Here is a 24620-nt window from a genome sequence, read left to right on the forward strand (position 1 = left end):
ATCAATACTTCGTCCGGTATGAGGGTGAAACGAGTCGTCCCCATACCTCGTCCAGTATGAGTGTCAAAATACCAATCCTTGATACCTCGTCTGGTATGAAGGTGAAACGGCCCGTCCTCATACCTCGTCCGGTATGAGCGCTAAAAATACCAATCCTCGATACCCCATCTAGTATGAGGCGACGTTCACGGTAGGATTCTTTATGTACCCAATCCATCCACTATCTCCCAGAATATTCAGTAAGCTTATCATTTATTTATTCGCTTAACCAAAAAAAAATTTCGTTTATATTTAATTTTTAATTTCAAAATTTAACTGTAAATCACGCAAAACAAGCGATACATGTATCAAGAAAATACAACTGAATTATCTTACCAATTCCAGAGTATTATCATGCATTTAAAACTGTAAAATCAAACAATCAGTTAAAACATGACAAATAGTAATAAATAACCGGTTCTTCCTCCATTAGTAACTTGTAATTAATTATCAAAGTTTTTTAAATTTTGTAAAATACAATATTATTTATAATTAGACTTCAATTCCATAACAGAGAATAAGATGAAGAATTCTTACTCGAATCGGTGTCTGAAATACTGAATTTTCTACTGTGCCTACTAGCGGTCCCCGGGTTTTTTAAATTTTCCTGTAGAGATTAAAACATGCTTCACATACCTAGAAATATCTCGAAAAATCTAAAATCGGTGTTAAAAATTTTTTCTGGCCAATTCTGGAATTCCAGCACAGTGATACCATCGTGTTTCGGTGACAGCACCGCCGCTTGCGGCAGTGGTTTGCCTCGAATTGGCTGTTTTTGACTAATTTTGACCGTTTTTGGCCGATTTTATACCCACCCCTGCGAGAAAATATGTTAAAGGGCATCGGTTAGCCTAAAAAAGTCAAAAAATAAAAGCTTACCGGCGGTAGGATTTTTCGGTGTGGCAGCTCCATCGGCTAACCTTCGCGGCTAAGCGTTTTTCTTCCATCAATCTGTACAAAACAGAATGGTGAACACAATGGGAAACGGGAAGAGGCTCATCGAATGCGATTTTTAGTTTTTTTCACGGTGGTACCGCTGGGCTTTACCTGCAGTTTTCGGCTCATCCGTCATTACTTTTTCTCCGATTTGGGCATGAGGGTGTTCAAAATCAAATTTCTAGCGAATAAGAGAATTTTTACATTTTTTTATGGTCAGAGGTGGCTCCGGCACGGTGGCGGTCAGCGATCGGCTCCCTTCTCCGGCGGGGGGCTGGCGGCTAAGGTTTGGGTTCGGTGTGAAGTGAGATATTTATACCTGTCTCCCTTAAATTTGGGTTGTTCATCACATTTGATCTCGATCGTCTGATCACATTTAAAAAAGAAATAAATATGGACCGTTCATTGCGATTTGATCTGAACTGTACGATCGCGTTTAAAGAGAGAACGAATCTGGACTGTTCATCACGTTTAATCGCGACCGTTCGATCGTGCCTGAAGAGAAAACGGATCTGAACCGTCCATGCATGCGAGAACGTATTCAGGTCGTCTAATTGCGGGCACGCGGATTGTCAGCGTGGCCTCCCGCATGACACCGAATCAGCGTGCCTTGCCATACGGACCGCTCCAGTTCATCACGACTACTGAATGAACGGTCCTACGTGGCACATTTTTTTAATTGTGTTTTAACCATCAGTTTCTAATTTTTCTTTTAAAAATACTCATGAACCCAAATTTTAATCCATTTTTTTCAAAATTGTTTTCAATTTCATTCTCCACCTATTTTTTTTAAAATTTTATATTAAATTAAAATTTATAAATTTAAAAATTATATTTATATATATATTTTTTTTAATTTTAAAATTAATTCTGAGTCAAATTTTAAATTTGGGTATTACATATTATATATATATATAAAGATAAGATCAAGAGTTGTTACTTCTTAATTTCCACAAAAATGGAAGTGGAGGTTGGCCTCTTGTTTAAGTATAATAAAAAATATATATTACGTTATGTTAATATATATATGTATATGTATATGAGGTTTATATAGATATATGTATAAATAGGTCCTAGATGACGTGAAAAGAACTAGAAAGAGATAAATTGAAGTATGGTTGTTGAAGTGTGAATTCTGTTTTTTAAAATCCTAGCTAGTGATGTTATATATAAACAGAAAAAAGAAGAAATGCGTCATTAAAACCAATATATATATACATACAAATACATATATATATATATATGTATACATGTGTATGTGTCTTAAATATTTGTATATAATATTCAGTGGACCACCCTGCATGATGCACGAGTCTTTCATTAAATTCCTTGAACCACTGAAGATGACCTTCTTCTTTTTTATTTATTTTTTTTTAGGAAAATTTTCATTTTGAACCTCTCTGAAATTTCTACTTTTATAATTATTTTTTTCACTTAATGAAAAATATATTGTTAATTTGTAGATTATTATACGATTTATTTGATTTAAATTATTTATTTTAGTTACAAATTTCATTATTTTTCTTAATTTATAATTAATATTTCAAAGAAGAAAAAAATTGGATCAATATTAAACTCGTTCATATACTATTTTTAAATATTAAAATTGGTGTACGTACTAATTTTTAATGTAAAAAGTTGAAAGAATTTTTTATTTTTTTTTTAAATTTTAAATTTTTAATTGTGTTTATTATTTTTAAAATATTTTTTTTATACGTTAGATATCAATTTATCTAACCAAAATAATCACATATTTAACTTGTTGTCATGTGTCAAATTTATTAACACTATTTTGTGGTATTTAATGTAAAAGCCCAAAGCTTAGGGAAAAAGAAATATTGAATTATGTTAGTGTAACGCCCCGGTTTTTTTTTTTTTAACGGCATAGTCTAAAACAGTTCAATGACCAAATACTAAAATATCATTCCAAATTAGTCGCATATATAGAAAAACTACCACAATCTATTGTTCAAAGTCAAAGATAAACCTTCAACCATACATGTGACATCACAGTGAAATACAACCTCATACACCCTCAGCAGACACACAATCTACACTACCACTAACTTTTACACACTTAATTCTACCAGTGGAAATCCTTGCACTGTTGCTCTATATGCTCGAAAACTAGCAACTTCGATCCGACTCCATCCCTAATTCATATGTGAATAATAAAGAGTGAGTACATATAACCCAGTACAGTAAAAATTAAGTTACAAGTATCATATGTAACAATATAAAATATCATATTTTTATATGTATTCTCTCTCCGTAGCCTAAGTCATACTTTCTTACTACCATTTAACTACACAAGATTAATACTTATCCCTCGGTATTTTAAATGTTACTCATGTTAGGTATGACCGTCTTCCGACGTCACCCCCCTTGACCCGGGTTAGGCCACTCAACCGTACAAATATTCTCATCCGTCACTAGTATCAGCGACCATCAATGAACCTTCTATCTCTCAACCCCTAACAGGCCATACACACACATATACCATTTTCTCCTATCACCAATATCGACGACCCAACCCTTAGCCCGTTGGAGTCTCCCAACTATCACCACTATCGGCGATCAACTTACTCCTTCTAGATAGCGACAACCAATATCGGCGTCCCCCCAGTGCAACCACCTTAAGGACAATATCAACCCATTCTTACTCAAACTACCCAATAAACCCGCATACTTGATTCCCCCCCCCCCCCCACACCGGTATACCATTCTAAATCGTTCCTACACCACAACAATGTCCTGAGGCTCTCCTATACTTTTAACCTGTATACAGAATCTACACACGTCTCCCCATATGACATACACTAACACTTAGCACAAATACACCAGTAATGTTCACTTACCAAACTCTTAAATTTACAGCAGCTATACCAACCTATATGCACATGCAACTCACACCCGCACACCACACATCTACACCAATACACCTCTATCCCGATCCCTTACACACACGCGCTACAGGCCTCCCTTTTCTACTCCCTAATTTCTAGAATACACACACTCCACCCTTCCAAGCCTACATTCTCTTTTAGCACCCAACACACTCTCTGTCCTTGCCTTCACTCCTCCATGGACCTCCACTCACAATCACACAGAATTTCCTCTCTCTCACGGACCTCACTCACTCACCGAACTCCTCATTCTCTCTTCTTCCGCGGCCTCGTCCATGTTCCTCCACTCACAATCACGAAATTTCCTCTCTCTCATAGACCTCACTCACTCACCGAACTCTTTATTCTCTCTCCTCCTGTAGCCTCCTCCACGTACCTCCACTCACAATCACACAAAATTTCCTCTCTCTCACGAACCTCACTCACTCACCGAACTCCTCATTCTCTCTCCTCCCGCGGCCTCTTCCATGTACCTCCACTCACAATCACAAAATTTCCTCTCTCTCACGGACCTCACTCACTCACCGAACTCCTTATTCTCTATCCTCCTGCGGCCTCCTCCATATACGTCCACTCACCTTTCATCTTCACACTTTTACGATTCCACCGACTATTTCCATCCGCATATTCCCTGAATCGCAATTTTTTTACTCCATATCCTAATCGATGCCTATATCTTCCCAAACCTACGGTCACAATTTCACATTCATCCTAAACCTACACATAAAACTTAAGATTTACCGTAACCTCCCATCTCCATCTTTCTTTCTACACTCCTGTGGCTCGCACCATCACTGTCTTCCTTCTCCTTCTCTCTCTCTTCTCGTTCCTCACCGCTCTAGCTCCTCTCTCTCTTTCTCTCGAACCTTCTCTTCCCCCGACTCCTCTTCTCTGTTTTCTTTCTTTTCTTTCCTTTTTTTTTCTTTTTTTTTTCTTTTTCTTCTCTTATTTATATCCCACCTATTTTTCATCCTGCTCGTCCATCTCACCTCATCCCAGCCGTCCACTCCCTCCTCTCCAAACAACCCATTTTCTCCTCCTCTTCTCCAAACGACGTTGTTTCCTCCTCTTCTCCAAACAACGTTGTTTCCTCCCCCTCTCCAAACGGCATCGTTTCCTCCTCCTCTCCCCAACTACACCATTTTTTCCATTTATAATTATTGCTATATACATATATATACATACATAAAAGAATTTTTTTTATCCAATATCTAATTACTACAGTTAGCTATAGCTGAAAGTAATTAAGAATCTAAAATCTACATTCTTTACACAATAAATTATGATGCTCAATAGAGTCATAAGAATGTCCCTTTATAGCAGTTCATAGTAATGGAATAAATGGTTAAAACAAAACGAAATAAAATCCTATAGAGTTAACCTCTGGTGGGCAACTCTAATAGGGTCCGGGAGATGACCTCTATTCATAACCCTCATACTATTTAGGATTTGGATCTTTGTCTTCTTGATCTAAAATGATTAAATAGAAAAATAAGTTACACTAGTTCAATAAGAATACCTTTAACCGATAGGACAAATCAAAAGTTGGTAAAAAATCATAAAACAACCAATGGAGTAATTATTTCTTTTCAAATAAACTCGTTTAACTTAAAAACTGTTATTTCATACTTACCCTTATGAGTTTCTAAAATTTACCTATGAAGACAATACCTGAATGACATTGTGATTTCATATTCACATCAGCAATAATAATAATTTACCTTCTTTCCTGCTTACTAGTACCCCTGAGGGTTCATAGGGATCCCTCCTATACGTGGACCCAATATCCAAGTTATCAATAAATCGGTCGTCCTTATATCTCGTCTGGTAGTGGACGCCCCTTGTACCGATCACTCAATACCTCGTCCAGTATGAAAGTAAACTATACCTCCTAACCTCTTCTGATATGGAACTTCTCAGCCCCTTACGACTGAGGTAATGTCCACAGTAGGGTTTTCCTATGTACCAGATCCGTCCACTATTTTTCAGGTATCCAATAAGTATTTCAGACATAGATTCACATTATTAAACCATCACCAATCGCATATAAACATCTCATTTCATATTTATAGATCAATATAATGACATTTAAGCAAATAATACAAATTTATACCTTAATAATTAAGAAACATAATTAGAACATTTATTTTAAATCAGTCAACAAATAAAAATAAACGATTGGACAATCAATAAATGAGAAAAAATTTAAACCAATAAATCAAAGTGCATGTGCTAAGCAAACTGAACAACCTAGCAATAAATGAGCAGTGCAGATAAAATAAGCAATTACATACTGACCATTTTCGGCTCTACTGGTAACCTGTAATTAATTTTAGGATTTTTTTAATTTTCACAAAGTACAATACTATTGATTATTAAACTTTAATTTACCATAACAAAAAAAAGGTGAGGAATTCTTACCTCGGTTCAATGTTCGAAATACCGTACTTTTCACTGCACCTCTTGGTGATCTTCAAATTTTCTGAATTTTTTCTGTGAAAATTAAAAATACCCATCATGTAGAGGCCCAGAACTTAAAGAAAAATAAATTCATAAATTAAATGCGGAAGAGATTAATAGAGTTAGAGTTTACATTTGTTACATAATAATTTTGAATGCCCAATGGGGGTACGAGAATGTTTCTTCTAAAAGACAAACGAAAATTAAAAAAATAAAAGGAAAAACGAATAACTAAGCATCTTAGAACAACTTTCACTAGCACATGAAGGAAGTTCGGATAGTGAACTACTCACAACTCTCTTGTTAATCATGATCTGGATCTTGACTCTCTTAATCTGAAATAGTTAATGAAAATGTGAGCTACACTAGTCCAGTAAGAATATCACACTAACCACAGATACAAAAACTAAAGATTAGTAAAAAATGAGGAAAAAAAAACTAATGGAGCCCTTACTTTATTTAAATACATTTATAACTTGAAGACATTTGTTTAATACTTACCATAACGAGTTTTTCAAAAATAACCTATGAAGACTCATATCAATATCAATTTTTACTTTCACGCATAAGAGAACGAGAAACAATAGTTTTTCTTTCTTACCTGCTTACTGGTACACTCGGAAGTCCATAGGGGTGTCTGTAACGACCCCGGAAATGTGAAAATGAAATGAGCATTTAAACACATAAAATGTGGAAGCGAGATCAAAATTTCAGTTAACATCCCTTACACGAAAACCAAAAACGTACTTAAAATATAAAAGATTAAACTAACTAAAAGAGAAACTCGAAAATAAAACTATGAGTATGACTACAGAGTCTCTAGGCATCCCCTTCGTCGTCCTCCTGCGGAACGGGCTTGGGAACCATATCTTCCTGATCTGAAATGGTTAAATAAGGAGTGAGCTACACTAGCCCAGTAAGAACATCACGATATCTCACCGTCACGGAGGTAAATGTGGGTAGAAAAACACAAAAGACCAATGGAGCATGATTTACAACAAATCCTTTTATTTATGATAAAACCTTTACCATCCACTTACCTCGGTGGAATTCATGAAACAATATAAGAAAACAATAACATTATCACAATCATGGAATAATATAAGCTGTAAAACATAGCACTTATCACGCCTTTTGTAATTCAATCATTATACCACATATCCTTTTCTCATTTACCAGCCTACTAGTATCCATGGGGGTCCATAGGGGTCCCGCTACCCGTTAACCTTTAACATTCATAATCAGTTTCCAGGGCCGTCCCCATACCCCGTCCGGTATGGGCGCCAAAACCATAAGATCTCCATACCCCGTCCGGCATGTGAGACCACAATCCCGGTAGGGTTCCCTACGGACCCGGTCCGTCCACCATCTCCCAGGATATCTAGTTAGGCTGACCCCATCATACAATTATCAGTCTACACAATCTTTCATTTTCCTTTTCCTCAATAAGCGTCATCAATTCACATTTAAACAAGCAAATCGTAATTCATGTCAAACAGACAACATACAGTATCAGTTCTTCAGTCTTTCAACCCATAATTAATAAAACAGTAATATATGCACTCGAAACTATGAAATGAACACATCAAACCTCATAATGCATTTAAAGCTGTAAAACAGGCCAAATAACAGTAAATCATCAATCACACTAGACTCGGGCTCCATTAACAACCTTAAGCAATTTCACACATGTGTTAATTCAAGAAATACCGTTTTATCATTTTGAACTTTAATACCGTGATAGGAAATAGGGTGAGGGGTCCTTACTTGTTTTCGGGATCTGAATACGATTCACAGTGCGCCTACAGGCCGTCCCTAATTTTCCCTGAATTTTTTCCGGGGAACTGAAACACACTAACGGTACCTGCACGTGTTCCAAAAAATCTCAAATTAGGCTCAGGGCCCCTTTTTGGCCAATACAGCAACTCCGGCATGGCGGCTCCGCCGTGCTCCGGCGACGGCACCGCCGCTTGCGACAGCGATTCACCTCGGGTTGGCTGTTTTAGGCCGTTTCTGGCCGAATTCGGCCACACTCGCATCGGTCCCTACGAGAAAACAACCCTAGGGCCCTCGGGGGGCAAAAAAATCACGGAGAAGCGGAGCTTACCGGCGGCGGCGCTCTCTGGTGCGGCGGCTCTCCGGCGAGGTTCGTGGTTTGGTGATTCAGCTCCAGTCAACCTGTAGAGAAAAGAATGGTGATCACGGTGATATAAAAATTGCATCAAACGGAGGCCGGGAAGGGCCTCGTCGGAGGCAAAAACTGAGAGGGGGCGCGGCGGCGCCGCTGGTCTTCGGTCGCGTATTCCGGCCGTTTGGCCGGGATTTTGGCTTCGATTTGGCCACAGGAGGAATCAGCGTGGAAAAACGAGTCGGGTGTATGAAATTTACCTCGATCGGCGGTCGGAAATTTCCCCGGTGCGGCGGCGGGTGGCGGCGGTCGGCCTCTGGTTTGTCTTCTCCGGCGAGCGGCAGGCGGCTAGGGTTTGTGGTCTGCTGTGGGGGTTCTATTTATAACCCCTTGCCTTTTGATCTCAGCCGTCCATTTTGTTTTAATCTGGGCCGTTCGTTTTTTATTGAATCTGGGCCGTCCGTGCGATTGTATCTGGGCCGTCTGATCGCGCGATTGATCTGGGCCGTCCGATCGCGCCCACGCGGATCGCCAACGTGGCCCGTTCCGGAGTGACGTGGTCTTGCCACGTGGCAGGCCCCGGTTGGCCGGGATTGCTGACGTGGCTGCCGACGTGGCTTTTTTTTTTTTTTCCTCCTCGGTCTGGGCGCTACAGTGTCCCCCCTACTCGTGAATCTAATATCCAATTTTATAATTGATCGGCCGTTCCCATACCCCGTCTGGTAATGGGCACAAAATATTCCATTATCTTGATATCTCGTCCGGTTTAAGGATGAACCATATCTTCCAAACTTTTTCGGTAAGGAACTTTCTAGTCCCGTCCGACTGAGGTAACATTCACGATAAGGATCCTTATGTACTGTGTCTGTCTGCCCTTTCCATGGGTAAGCAATATGTCTTTCAATTATCTGAATCCATAGGCTATAACCTTGTCATGCTGCATCAGAACACAACTCAACCCCATGTAGGAGGCAACACTGTACACTCTATATCCACCTGTCTCACTCGGTAAAGCCAACATGAGTACAGTAATCAACCGCTTCTTGAATTTTGTAAAGGTCCTTTCACAGTTCACGTTCCATTCAAACTTAACATTTTTTTTGTGAGTCGGGTCAAATGAGCAGCTAGGATGGAAAATCCTTCTGCAAACCTGTGGTAATAACCTGTCATTTCTAGAAAGTTACGAATCTCCTTAATCGAGGTCAATTTCACCCATCCAAGTACTTTTTTTAACTTTTTTGGGGTTTATTAATACTCCATCCCTTAATATGATGTGTCCTAAAAAGGTAGTCTGCTCGATTCAGAACTCACACTTACTCAATTTTGCATATAATTTTTTCTCCCTGAGAACCTGTAAAACTTGAGTCAGGTGGTGGCGTGTTCTTCTCAGCTCTTTGAATAGATCAAGATATCATCGATAAATACAAAGACGAACTGATATAAGAATTGTCTAAAAACTCTGTTCATCAAGTTCATAAAAATGGTTGATGCGTTGGTTAGTCCAAATGGCATGACTAGGAACTCATAATGTCCGTACTTGGTTCTGAAAACAATCTTGGGAATGTCTTCTGCCCTGAACTTTACCTGGTGGTAATCTGAACGTAAATCTAGTTCAGAGAAGACCTGGGTACCCTGCAACTAGTCAAAAGGTCATCAATTTTGGGAATGGGGTACTTGTTCTTGATCGTAACTCAGTTTAATCTTTTTGTAGTCAATACATAATCGTAACATCTCATCCCATTTCCTTGCAAATATGACTCCAGCACCCCAAATATATATGTTATGTTGGATGAACTCACTATCTTACAATTCATTGATCTGTTTCTTCAATTCTTTCATCTAAACACAGTTCATGCAGTAAGGGACAACAGAGATAGGCTGGGTGCTAGACTGAAGATTTATGGTGAACTTAACTTTCCTATCTACTAGTAGTTTGGGTAGTTCATCAGAAAATACATCCGAAAAGTCTCGGACAACTAGGATCTCTTGAATGCACTTCTTTCTTAGGTTTGTCTAATGTAGAAAAGACAATAGAGTTAAAGCACTATATAATGAGGAAATTATCATGGAAAAATAATATTTAAAATTTTCATTAACTTGTAAATGACTATTTATTAGGAGGGATGAATACAAGTTTCTTGTGAAAAGAATCTACGGTGACGTGGTACGCCGCTAACTAGTTCATTCCTAGGATTACATCAAAGTTCCCCGTGTCAATCTCTATTAAGTCCATACTTAGTTTACTACCTGCTATGTTTATGATACAAGCTTTGTATATAACATTCTCTAGTAGTGTCCTACTTCTAAGAGTAGATACAAACAACATAAAATCAAGTCTTTCCGATGATATATTTGAGTTTTGTGTACAAGTGTGTGAGACAAACGAATTTGAAGTACCAGTATCAATCTAAACATGTGTAAGGTGATTACAGATAGTGTACGTACCTTGTATCACATCCGTATTGGCTTCAACATCCTGCTGAGTTAGGTTGTAAGCTCTGCCCTGAATAGGATGTCTGGTCTAGTTCTGATTTCGCGAGCACTCTCTCACGTAATGTTGGGTACTGCCACATATGTAACAAGTATTATTGAGACAATAGGAGGGTCGATCCCCATGATCCTTATCACAGTGTTAGCAAATCCTACTTCATCCTATTACCTGAGCCTGAAGAGGAGCTTGAGTTACTGGCCTATACCTCTTATTCTGCTGAACCAATGCAGTGGATGCTGGTCTGTGGTGTGAAATCGGAGGTCCGAGATTCCCCATTACTTGAGAAAAGATGTGAAGGTTCATCTCTACTAGCTGTGTCTTGGTCAGAACGGCTGAGTAATTACTAAACTCAAATATGTACAACTGCGGTCTGATCTCAGTGCAGAGGCCCCACTCAAATTTCCTTACCTTCTTGCCCTCATCCATCATGCTCTCAGGGGAATATTAGCCCAACTTTAGGAACTTTCAAGCATACTCCAACATAGTCATCTTATCCTGTACTAGGTGTACAAACTCCATCTCCTTCAAATATCAGAGGTGCTTTGGGAGGTACTCTGCATTGAAGGTCATTAGGAACTATTCCTAAGTGACTGGATCAGGTAGGGTGGCTTGTTTGAGCTATCACCAGCGGCCTGCATCTCCCACAAGCATGTAAGTGGTAAGTACAACCTTCTGTTTAGGAACCACCTCAAGAGTCGCGAAGGCCTTCTTTATCTCATCTAACCAATACTTGACATTTTTAAAAGAGGATGCACCTGCAAAGGTAGATAAATTTAGTTTTTTGTACCTTTCAATATAATCTGGGTCCATCATCGGTGGAATTGGGTCCCATAGAAGAGGAACTGAATTGTGTTGGGAAGGGACTGAGTAGTCCTGTGGTGGTGCTGGATGATAGGGTGGAGGCACCAGGTTATACTGTGGTGGTGTCGGATGGTACGGTAGAGGAGCAGAGTTGTACCGTGGCTGCTCAAGATATTTCTACTGCAATGGTGGCTCAAATTGTGGCAGTGGGGGAGGGTGAGACAGTTCCCTCCTTTTCTCCCAAGTCTGTGGGGTAGAGATGAGTCTCTCCAGCATCTTAAAGAGTTGGTCAATATCCTCTCGAAGTGAGTAATCCTGGGCTGCTCGATTTAATAGGGGTCTTCCCTCTTCATTTTCTTGTACCTGCATTTCAAGAGAAAAGGTTGAGTGATAGTTTGTATTTGGTGTTTTTAAGTCTTTGTGCAAGGAATGATTCCAAGGAACGCAGCTCTTAATACCAACTGTAGAAGCCCAAAACTTAAAGAGAAATAAATTCATAAATTAAATGTTGAAGAGATTAATAGAGTTAGGATTTACATTCCTTACACAATAATTTTGAATGTCCAATAGGGTTACAGGAATGTCCCTTCTAAAAAATAAATAAAAATTAAAGAAATAAAATGAAAAGCGAATAACTAAGCATCCTATGACAACTTTCACTAGCACTTGATGAGAGTCCAGATAGTAAACTACTCATAACCCTCTTGCTGATCAGGATCTGGATTTTGGTTATCAAAATCTGACATAGTTAATAAAAGGGTGAGTTACACTAGTTTAGTAAGAATATTATACTAATTACATGTAAAAAAATTGAATATTGGTAAAAAAAATCAGAAAAATAACTAATGGAACCCACTTTATTTAAATACATTTAAAATATGAAGACATTTGTTTAATACTTACCATAACGAGTTTTCCAAAGACAACCTATAAAGATTCATATCCATATAACTTTTCATTTCACGTATAAGAGAACAAAAAACAATAGATTTCCTTTATTATCTACTTACTGGTACCTCTAGGGGTGCATAGGGGTGTCTCCCCTATTTGTGAACTCAATATCCAATTTTACAATTGACCGACCATTCCCATATCTCGTTTGGTAATGAGCATCAAATATTCTATCATCTCAATATCCTGTCTGGTATGAGGGTGAACCATATCTCCCAAACTTTTTCGGTAAAGGATTTTTCAGTCCTGTCTGACTGAGGTAACGTTCATAGTAGGATTACCTATATACCAGGCCCATCTATCATTTCATTGGGTAATCACTAAATCTTTCACATACAGATTTTCATCAACAAACAACCAACAAACTCATACCAATATCTCATATCACATTCATAAATAAATTAAACTACATTCATGCTGAGGGTATATAACCAAAATAACCAGATAAGTTAATAAGACTATTGAACTATAAATTAAGAACATATACTATACGAAAATTAAGCAAGTAAGACAGTACAGGAAAATAAACAGGAAATCAAGATAATTATGAACTAACAAGTTTCGGCTTCACTAGTAACCTATAATTATTTTCAAGATTTTTTAGTTTTTCACAAAAACATAAAATTATACATCGTTAAGCCTCAATTTACCATAACGAAGAATAGGATGAGAGATCCTTACTTGAATCAGTATTTCAAGATGTTGAGCTGTCTACTACGCCTCTTAACGGGTACTGAATTTTCTGAATTTTTCCTGTGGAATTCAAAATACTCGTTACATACCTAAAAATATCCCAAAACATCCAAAATCAGTGTCCAAAACTCATTCTAGCCAATTTTGGAGTTCCGACACAGTGGTGCTGTCGCCCACAACGGTAATTTACCGAGACCTGGCCGGTTTTGATCGGTTCTGGCTATATCAATGCAGAAAAATACGTTAGGATCCTCGGTTGGCTGGAAAATCACAAAAAAATCAAACCTATTAGTTGGGGGGGGACCTCTGAGTGAGGTGGCTTCGCCATCCTCCTTTGCGGCTGAGGTTCTTTCTTCGGCTACCCTGCACAGAAAATGACAGTGAACACAATGATCGAAAAATTATGTGAAACGGAAATCGAGAAGGGCTCATTAGAGGGATTTTTGGGTTTTAATCGCAGTAGTAAGCCAGATTTTATCCACGATTTCCAGCTCACCCGTCATTCCTCTTGCTTATATTTGGTCACAAGAGTACTCAGAATCAAATTTCAAGCAAGTATGGAGAATTTTTACCTTTTTTGGCAGTCGGTGGTGGCTCCGGTGCGGCAGCGGTTGGTGGTCGGCCTCCTTCTCCAATGTCTAGTTCTTCTTCTCCAGCAAGGGCTAGCGGCTAGAGTTCAAGTTTCCTTGTGATGCGAAATATTTATAATTATCTCGCGTTCATCTGAGCCGTCAATCGTGATCGATCTTGTTCATCCGATCATGCACAAAAAAGAAACGAATCTGAACCGTTCATCGTAATTGATCTCGATCATCCAATTGTGCCTAAGGGAGAAACGAATTCAGGCTATCCACATGCAGGGGATCGATCCTAGACTGTCCGATTACGGAGCACGCGGATAGGAAGCGTGGCCTCCTGCGTGGCACCGATGTCAGTGCGCCTTACCACGTGACGCGCTCCAGTTTGTCAAGGCTGCTGATTGGACAGTCCTATGCAGTCGAACTTTTTAATTTTTCTTTAAGAAACATCCCCAGAATCCAAATGTTAACCCATTTTTTCAAAAATTATTTTCAATCTCGTCCCTAATTCATTTTTCTCAAAATTCTACTTAAATAAAAATAAAAAAAAATTAATCAATTATTTTAAATTAATAATTAAAAAATAAAAACTTTATCTCGAGTCATTTTTTGGGCCCGAGTATTACACATCACGTATCCAAAAATACCCCAAAAATGTAAAAATAGACATTTTAAAAACTTTTTCGACCAATTTAAGGTTCTGCAACGGCGACAGTTCCTCTTGACCTAGCCACTTTCGGCCGGTTTTGGGCGATTTTGCATGTAAACTGCAAAAAATAAGTTAGGGGGCCCTTATTGGCCGGAAAAGGCAAAAACCAAAACCTTATCAGCAGAAGATTCTCTGAGTGTGGCAGCTCCTCTGTTCCTACTCCATGACCGGGGTTCTCCTTCGACTAACCTGCATAAAAAAAGAACGAGGAACACAATGGTCAAAAAATCAAGGGGAACGGAAAGCGGGAAAGGGCTCATCAGAGAAGGTTTTTGATTTTGACCGTGGCAGATCGGCTGAGCTTCGCTCATGTTTTTTGGCTCACCCATTGACCTTTCAGCTCCGCTATGAGTGTAGGTAAGTTTAGAATTGAATTTTGAACGAGAAAGGGAAAAAAAATACATGTTCGGCATCGGTAGTGTAACAGTCCCGGAAATTTGAATGAATTATATGTATTAAAAATGTCAAATGCGGAAGTGTAATAAAATTTTTGATTAACATCCCTTACACAATAACCAAAACGTACTTAAAACATGAAAGAACAAACAAACATAAAGAGATACTCGAGATAAGAACTATAAATATAGTTATGGAGCATAATTTATAAGAAACTCGTTTATTAACATAAAAACCTTTACTGTCCACTTATCTCGATGAGATCCATGAAAGCAACATATGAAAACAATAACATTATCATTATCATGAAATCATATAAACTTTATAACATAACACTTATCATGCCTTTGCATTTCAATCATCAAACAACATATTTTATTCTTTTACCAGCCTACTAGTATCCATGGGGATCCATAGGGGTCCCGCTACCCATGAACCCTTAATATTTATAACCTGATTCCAGGGCCGTCCCCATACCCCGTCCGGTATGGGCGCCAAAACCATGAACCTCAATACCCCGTCCGGTATGAGGGTGAAACGGGCCGTCTCCATACCCTGTCTGGTATGGGCACCAAAATACATAAGGTCTCCATACCCCGTCCGGTATGAGAGACCACGTTCCCGGTAGGGTTCCCTACGGACCCGGTCCGTCCACCATCTCTCAAGATATCTAGTCAGACTATCCACATTATCCATTTATCAATTCACATAACCTTTTTGCCTTTTTCATTGATCTCAATCATCCAATCATGCACAACATATAAACCAGTAATTGACACCAAAACAAGACAACACCGTATCGAGTTCACTATAATACAAACTGTAATAAAAGAAACCATGATTCATGCATACAAGACCATAACATAATTATCTCAAACATCACACTGTATTTAATATTGAAAATTAGATCAAACAATAATAGACCAACACTGTATCAGACTCGGGCCCCATGGCAACCTTAATCAATTATACATTTATAAAGTCACAAAGTACAGTTTAATTATTTATTTAGCTTTAATACCGTGATAGGAAATAGGGTGAGAGATCCTTATTTGTTTCGGGGTCTGAAATCGACTCTACAGTGCGCCTACGGGCTGTCCCTAATTTTCTTGAATTTTTTTCGAAAAATTGAAAAGCACTACCGGTACCTGCACGTGACCCAAAAAATCCCAAATCAAACCTAGGGCCCCCTTTCGGCCAATATCAGAATTCTGGCACGGCGGCTCCGCCGTGCTTCGGCAACACCGCCGCTACTTGCGGCGGCGATTCGCCTCGAGTTGGCCGTTTTTGGCCGAATTCGGCCACACTTACATCGGTCCATGTGATAAGACAACCCTAGGGCCCTCGATGGGCCAAAAAATACGAAAAACTGAGACTTACCGGCAACGGTGCTCTCGGGTGCGACGGCTCCTCCGGCGTGAGTCGCGTTTTGATGTTTGGCTCTGATCAACCTGTAGAGAAAAGAACGGTGATCACAGTGGTATAAAATTTGCATCGAACGGAGGCCGAGAAGGTCCTCATCAGAGGCAAAAACTGAGGAGGGGCGCAGTGGCACAGCTGGGTTTCAGCTGTGTTTTCCGGCCGTTTGGCCGGTGGTTTGGCTTCGGTTTGGCCATAAGCGGACTCAGCATCAAAAAACGAGCAAGGGAGAGAAAATTTACCTCGATGGGCGGTCAAAAACTTCCCCGGTGCGGCGGCGGGTGGCGGCGGCCGGCTCCTCCGGCGAGGCACTGGCAGCTAAGGTTTTTGTGGTCAGGTGTGGGTGGGGTTATTTATACCCTTTGTCTTTTAATCTCAACCGTCCATCAAGATTAAATCTGGACCGTTCAATCGCGATTTAATTGGGATTAAATCTGGACCGTCCATCGCGATGCAATCTGGGTCGTCCGTGCCTGATTGAATCTGAGCCGTCCGTCCACGTGAATCTGGGCCGTCCGTGCGCGCGGGAACAGATATGGGTCGTCCGATCGCGCGCACACGGATCGCCCACGTGGCCCGTCCCCTGGTCAGTGTTTCCTTGCCATGCGGCACGTCCTGGATGGCTGGGGCTGCTGACCGGGCCGCTGACGTGGCTGCTGACGTAGTGCTGACATGGCACAACTTTTTTAAATTACGTTTTGAACCCCAGTTTCTGATTTTCTTTTCAAAAACACCCCCAGAATCCAAATTTTCACTCATTTTTTCCAAAATCAATTTCAATTAAATCCAAATAATATTTTTACCCAATTTTATCATTATTGTTATTTTTATTTTCATAAAATTAAATTAATTAAAAATAAAAAATAATTCAAATAATTACAAAATAAAAATAATAACATTTAGGTGTTATAGGTAGTGGCTCCGATTCAGCAGCAAAAATAGTCAGTTTCTTTCTGGCTGCCCTTCTTATTCTTCTCTGGCGAGGACTGATGCAGTTAAGGTTAGAGTTTCCTGGAATGTGAGATTTAAGTACCCTCCCTAAGTTGATCTGGGTCGTCCATGCAGGGGCACGTGGCCCTCTCCTGTCCGTTGGATCTGTCTTTTTCGAGGAATGAATTTGGACTGCTTGATTAGATTGAATCTGATCATTCGATTGTGCCTGATGGGAAAATGCATATGGACTATCCGTGCGTGTGGGATGCGATATGGACTGTTGGATTCACGAGTACATAGATCGCCCGCGTGGCCTCTTGCATGGAATCGGTACCAGTGTGTCCGCCACGTGGCATGTTCTGCATCACCGTTGCTGCTAACATGATTGTCTCACATGACCGTATTTTTTTTTTTAACGATTTTATCCAATATTTTAAAATTTTATTTCAAAAATACCTATCTTTATTTACAGTTTCACCCATTTTATTAAGAATTGCTTTTAACCTCATCCTTAATCCATTTTTTCGCAAAATTTTCACAATAAAATAAAGATTAAATTATTTTAATAATATAAAATTATCTCGGGTCAAATTTTCAGGTTCGAGTGTTACATTTAACATATATGAATTAATGTACATATTTAATTTAAAGACTAATTTAAATATTTAAAATATTACATAAATCATTTTAAAATTTTAGGTGAATTTTTTTTTTATATTTATCATTTGTAATTTCATGTGAGGAATTTATAAAATATTAATTAATTAAAAATAAGAAGTCATTAAATAAGACAAACTAAATACTTATTAAAAAAAATTGACTTTCTCCTCTATTTAATTTGATTCTTAAAAGTCTTTTGAATTTCTTTCACTTACTTGCTTGGAAGATGCTTTTTAATTATGTCCAAGAAAGAAATAAACAAGAAACTCACCATGTCCTGTATAATATATATATGTACATATACATACATATATTCTGTATTTTATATCACTAAGTTACGAAGTCGTGGGCCTTTATATTTCCCACATGTTCATTTTATATAACTCACATATATATATATATATATATATACACATCAAGTGCTATATTCTGATTGTAGTTAGAGTGTGCATTTTATCTCAATTATCTGGTTTTGCCTCTTGTAGTCTCAGATCTATTTTTAAAACCAAGTCTTTTTATAACTATATACAGACAAATTCACTTTAAAATCTGTCAAGACAAAAGACAACATATAGATACATATATATATATATAAATTTCTTAATTTTTAAATTCACACCAACCTACTAATTAATTGCATATAAAATATACTTGAAAATCGAAACTAAGGTAAATAAATGTATTAAATTTGTTTAAAATAAAAAATATTAAATTTTACAAAATATAATATACACACACACAGACACACACACACACACACACGACAAGTCAAGTCAATCTTTATTAGAATCATGACCCGACAAGAAATTCACACTGCAACTTCACTCTCAGATAATTTACACAATCTAATCCTATAAATAACCCCGGTACCTCTTAATTCTTCACCTTCCACCCTTCATATCGTACAACCTCTATCATTATATACATATATATACACCCTCTCTCTGTTTTTCTTTCTCTGGAAGTACATCAATGGCGGAGAAACCCAGCTCTCTTGTCTTCACCGTTCGAAGGCAAAAACCAGAGATGATAACTCCGGCAAAACCAACTCCTCACGAAACAAAACTGCTCTCCGACATCGACGATCAAGAGGGTCTTCGTTTTCACATTCCTGTAATTCAGTTCTACAGAAACAATCCTTCCATGCACGACAAGGATCCAGCTAGTGTTATCAGACGTGCATTGGGAGAAACTCTGGTTCACTATTATCCGTTCGCCGGGCGTCTCCGGGAAGGTCCTGGCCGGAAACTTATGGTGGAGTGCACCGGCGAAGGGATTCTGTTTATTGAAGCTGATGCGGACGTCACGCTTGGTGAGTTTGGTGATGATCTTCAACCTCCATTTCCGGGCTTGGAGGAGCTTCTTTATGATGTTCCTGGTTCATCTGCAGTTCTGGGCACTCCTCTGTTGTTAATTCAAGTATAATCTCTTTATTTTCCTTAAATAATATATATTTTTTAATTTTTAAACTTTTTTTTTCATTTTTTATAAAACTAAATTATATAAATACTATAATGATTTTTAATTGTTAATTTAAAATTGATATTTTATTTCTTGTGATAATCTCGTTTAAAATAATAATTACATATTTTTATATTTTTTGAGTTAAATTAAATATAGATTATAAATACGATAATTAATATATATATATTTTTAGAATTTTTTTAAGTAATTAATGTACTAGATTTAAAATAATAATTACATAGTTTATGTATTTGATTTAAACATATGTTTTTACAGTTTTTTTATATTTTAAATTTAATTATTATTTATAAATTATACTTAATTTTAATTCATATATTTAAAATTTACAAATTATATTAAAATTTATATATATCTACGTACTTAAAATTTTTTTGTGATAAATATAAAAATTAAAATTCATTATTTCTATTAATCACTATATCTTCTTCCTCTAATTTTCAATAAAATGTTACTTAGAGGTAATATATTTTTTAAAATTTTCCCAATAATCTTTAATTATTAATTAAAAAAAATAAGGAACCAATTAAATTTCAATATAACCTTATTTATCCATTTACCATTATTATTAATCCAAATATTAAAAAATTCCAATAGATTAATTACGCAAATTAAATAATTTATATAAAAGAAAAACCAAGTGTCACGTCATGCACGGTATCCCGTCCGAATCATGGCATGAAACACAACTGATAAGTCCAACTCAACTCCGCATGAAGTTGGCATTTCACAACTTACCAAGTAATTTTGATTTATGTACATATATATATATATATGTACGTATATGTATGTATCTATACATGTACATATATATGTATGTTTATGTACATGTAAAATCTTCAACTATATGCAATTATCTTTTAATTTTAACTTTTGATTTCTTAAAAACATATCAGGTGACCCGCCTGAAATGCGGCGGCTTCATCTTCGCTCTCCGGCTGAACCACACCATGAGCGACGCACCTGGGCTCGTCCATTTCATGACTGCCGTGGCGGAGATGGCTCGAGGGGCAAACTCTCCATCCGTCCAGCCTGTCTGGGAACGACACTTACTATCTTCAAGAAACCCGCCACGAATCACTCACACCCACCATGAATACGACGTCGTAGAAGACACTAAAGGCACCATCATCCCTCTCGATCACATGACCCACCGCTCTTTCTTCTTCGGCCCAACTGAAATGGCCGCCATCCGTCGTCTCCTCCCTCCTCACCTCCGCCGCTCCTCCACCTTCGAAATCTTAACCGCCTGTCTCTGGCGTTGCCGCACCATCGCCCTCCAACCAGACCCAGAAGAAGAAATGCGAGTTATCTGCATCGTTAACTCCCGTGCTAAGTTCAATCCGCCATTACCCACCGGGTTTTATGGCAATGGTTTTGCGTTTCCGGTTGCCATTAGTCAAGCAAAGAAGATATATGAAAACCCACTAGGGTATACTTTACAGTTAGTGAAGCAGGCGAAAGGGATGGTTACAGAGGAGTACATGAGGTCGCTGGCAGATTTACTGGTGTCGAAGGGTCGGCTACACTTCACAGTGGTCCGGAGCTACCTGGTGAGTGACGTGACCCGAGCTGGGTTTGGATCAATAGACTTTGGGTGGGGGGAGCCGGCGTATGGTGGTCCGGCGAAGGGTGGCGTGGGGGCCGTCCCTGGAGTGGCGAGCTTCTATATACCGTTTAAGAATAAGAAGGGAGAGGAGGGGATTGTAGTGCCAGTATGCTTGCCGGCGCCGGCTATGGAGAGATTTGTGAAGTTAATGAATGAGATTTTAGAAGGTGAATCAGTTGATTCTTCTGAAGAAAATAAATCAGTGTTTATTGTTTCAGCCATGTGAAATATGTATAAGTAATTAAGATGTATTATGGTGATGGATGTTTTGTTTACAAATATATATTTGCATAATTTGGATGTGTAGTTTAATTTTTGTTAATATGTACATATGTAAGTTTAAGGTTATAGATTTGGGTTAAGCTTAATTATGGTTTTGTTTAAAAATCTAAGCTTACCAAGGTTAAAAATGTGACATCCCGAAGATCGAATGGTGTATGGGGGAGTATTTTTGTAAAGATTTATTGGAATCAAAAGGTTAAAAGAAATGACCAAATCGCAAAGGTTTTGAAAGGAGAGGGGCAATATGGAAATAAAGTAGGGGTTAGGTGGTAAAGATTTTAAAAAGAGAAGGGAAATCTGGGAATTTAAAAAGAAGCAAGGAAGCCAACGGTCCTGATCTATTCCTGGCATCTAACGGTTCGGACACTAGCCGCAATTGAGAGTGGCGGAGAAAGAGAGCGGAGAAGTGAGATTCGAGACACCAAAGGAAGAGGGCGTCCGGCGAAAGGCTGGAAGCAGAAAGCCATTTCGGCGTACGAGCTCTGACGCGAAGAGAGCTCAGGGAGAAGAAGACCGTCATCACGATCCAATATCATCACCGGAACCGATAAGGTAAGATCGATTTGCTCTTATAACCCGGATTTGAAATAGTGTGAATAAATTTCTTATATCGTGGAATGATGAAATTACTTGCGAGTTCCTTGTTTATTTTGTGTACAAATTTAAGTTAATGGTGTGAATGTTTTGGAATATTTAGAATGAAAGATAAATATGGAGGGGGAAGCGTTGAATAAGGAGTGAATACGGTAGATTACTGAGGTATGGGAAAAACGCCGCTGTTAGAGCGGGAACCGTTGAAAATTAAATCAAGCAGAACTAATAAGCGGTTTCTTTGATTTAAGCCAACTGGATCGGTGGAAATCAAGTAGAAAACCACCAACAAAAGAGGTAACGGAGGTGATTTAGATTTTGGGATATATGTAGAAGGAGATCCAAAAGGAAAATGCATGATGATTAGGTTGAAGCACTACAATAGGGAGAACATACGAAGTAGGTTGACAGTGACCAACGGAAACAGAGTGAGAATGGGGAGGGACTGATGGGGAACATAGATTTTAATTTAATATGGCCAACTATGCAGCGTATTATGAGGAGTGTATAAATATGGAAGCAGAAATAGGTGTGAGGTTGATGTACATCCCTGACATATAATCATGGCTGTAATACTAGGTATACATACACGTGTGTGTGCGGCGACACTCAAGGCCACGGAACTAATTATAACTCGAAAGTGGGAATCATTGTGCAGGACTATGCTCTGCGTATGTTTCAGTGTATGTAATTGCTTGTGTTTATGTGTGAAATGCATGAATAATGACTGCCTGTGATGATTTTTAATTCTGTGATTATTGTGATGTTGTGGATGTAGGTGTGTGGTGGGGCTAGGTGACATGATTCTGATAAATGGTTGTGTGTGGACATAAGACTGGGGAATGCCTTGAGAATGTACTGTTTGGGGTGGGTATGGTTGAAGGTGGGAAACCATTGAAGAAAGGAAAGGAAATAAAGGAAGAGGGAGTGCAGACTTGATGGGTCTGCCAGTGATGGATGAGAGTAGGAGGAGGGAGAAATAGAGAAGAGTGAAACAGAGAGAAAGCATATCTGACAGATCTGTTTGGGAAGGGTAAATTGTAGGAGGAGGGAAAACCTAGAGAAATAAGACTTGATGGATCTGTTTGGGGAGGGTAAATGCAGGAGGAATAGACTGAGAAAAATGAAATGGGGAGAGAGTTGACTTGACTGGATTGCATGAGTATAGATCAACAGAGTGAGAAAGAAAATAACATAAATAAATAAAAAAGGAGTTGAGAGAAAGGGAAATAGAGAGAATATAGCCCGGAATGATAATAAGAGTTGCTGGTAGGATATCGTAATGGGTGAAAGGTACTTGAAGGAGAATGAACTTTAGGCAGTGAAGAAGTGAGGGTGACTGGATGTTGAAGAATACCGGTGTGCAGAAGGTTATCGAGGAAATTGGGGGATTTATTTACGCATATTTTAATTCTGTTGGTTTAAGTTCTAAATTGATATTTATTGGGCTACGTAGCTCATTCTTTTATTATATATTATAATGATTGTTAAACAGGAACAAATACAAGAGCTTCTAACCAGAATGCATGCAAAATTGATCTTAACTGTTGAGGAGTTATTATGATAATTTCAGGGTAAAATAATAATTGTATGACAGATGGTTTAATACCCGGGTTCGAAATTTTGTTCAAGATCAATTTTGAAAATTTTAAAAAATAAATAAAAAAATTTATTTATAAATTAATTTTATTAAATTATTGAAAAAAATAGGTATGGATATAATCGAAAGCAATTTTGAAGAAAAATGAGTGAAAATTTGAATTCGAATAGGATTTTTGAAAGAAAAATTAGAAATAGTGGGTCAAATACAAATAGAGAAAATTCGGCTACATAGAATCGCTCAATCAGCAGCTCCGACGAACCGGAGCACGCTGCGTGAATAGACACGCTGACGGCAGTGCCACGCGGGCGATCCGTGTGTCCCGTGATCGGACGGCCCAATATCGATCCCGCGTGCATGGACAACTCAGATTTGTTCCCTCTTTAGGCACGATCGAACGAACGAGATTAATCACGATGAATGATCTAGATTCCTTTCTTCTTTAGACGCGATCGGACGGATGAGATCAATTGCGATGAATGGCCCAGATCAACATGGGATAGACATAAATACTTCGCGTCGCATGGGAGTCCAAATCTTAGCCACCAGCTTCCGCCAGAGAAGAAGAACCAGGCGCTAGAGAAGGAGGTCGACCGCCGTCGCACCGGAGCTACCGTCGACCGCCAAGAAAGGTAAAAATTTTCTTATCTGCTCGAAATTCGATTTCGAGCATTTCTGTGGCCAAATTAGAGGAAGAGGGACGACAGGTGACCCGAAAATTGTAGACATAACTTGGTGGAGCCGTCGCAGCCAAAACCCAAAAATTCCTCCAATGAGCTTCTTCTTGTTTCTCGTTTCACGCGATTTTTTGATCATTGTGTTCAACTTCCTTTTCTGTATAGGTTAGCCGAAGAAAGAACTCCAGTCGCGAAGAAGGACCAACGGAGCCACCGCACCTAGTGATCATGTTGGTAGGTTAGGTGTTTTTGGTGATTTTCCAGCCAACCGAAGCCCCT

The 24620-nt window shown here is 38.5% G+C and overlaps 1 protein-coding gene across 1 annotated transcript; it reads left to right on the forward strand.

Moving 5' to 3' along the window:
- The first annotated feature begins 18975 nt into the window (after positions 1 to 18975).
- On the forward strand, positions 18976 to 21497 carry LOC110811268 (benzyl alcohol O-benzoyltransferase-like). The gene is made up of 2 exons (XM_088222162.1): positions 18976 to 19519; positions 20479 to 21497. The coding sequence occupies exons 1-2, from the start codon at positions 19073 to 19075 to the stop codon at positions 21415 to 21417; spliced, it is 1386 nt and encodes a 461-aa protein (XP_088078288.1). The 5' UTR covers positions 18976 to 19072; the 3' UTR covers positions 21418 to 21497.
- The last annotated feature ends 3123 nt before the right edge of the window (positions 21498 to 24620 follow it).

The sequence above is a fragment of the Carica papaya genome, chromosome 6 (genome assembly GCF_054855325.1).
Source record: "Carica papaya isolate Zhongbai chromosome 6, ASM5485532v1, whole genome shotgun sequence".
Lineage (NCBI taxonomy): Eukaryota > Viridiplantae > Streptophyta > Magnoliopsida > Brassicales > Caricaceae > Carica > Carica papaya.

What these genes read in the sequence shown, in the direction of transcription:
- LOC110811268 (XM_088222162.1), top strand. Translation starts at nt 19,073, where the DNA reads ATGGCGGAGAAACCCAGCTCTCTTGTCTTCACCGTTCGAAGGCAAAAA. An exon ending in CTCCTCTGTTGTTAATTCAA is followed by an intron (nt 19,520 to 20,478) that starts GTATAATCTCTT and finishes AAAACATATCAG; the next exon opens with GTGACCCGCCTGAAATGCGG.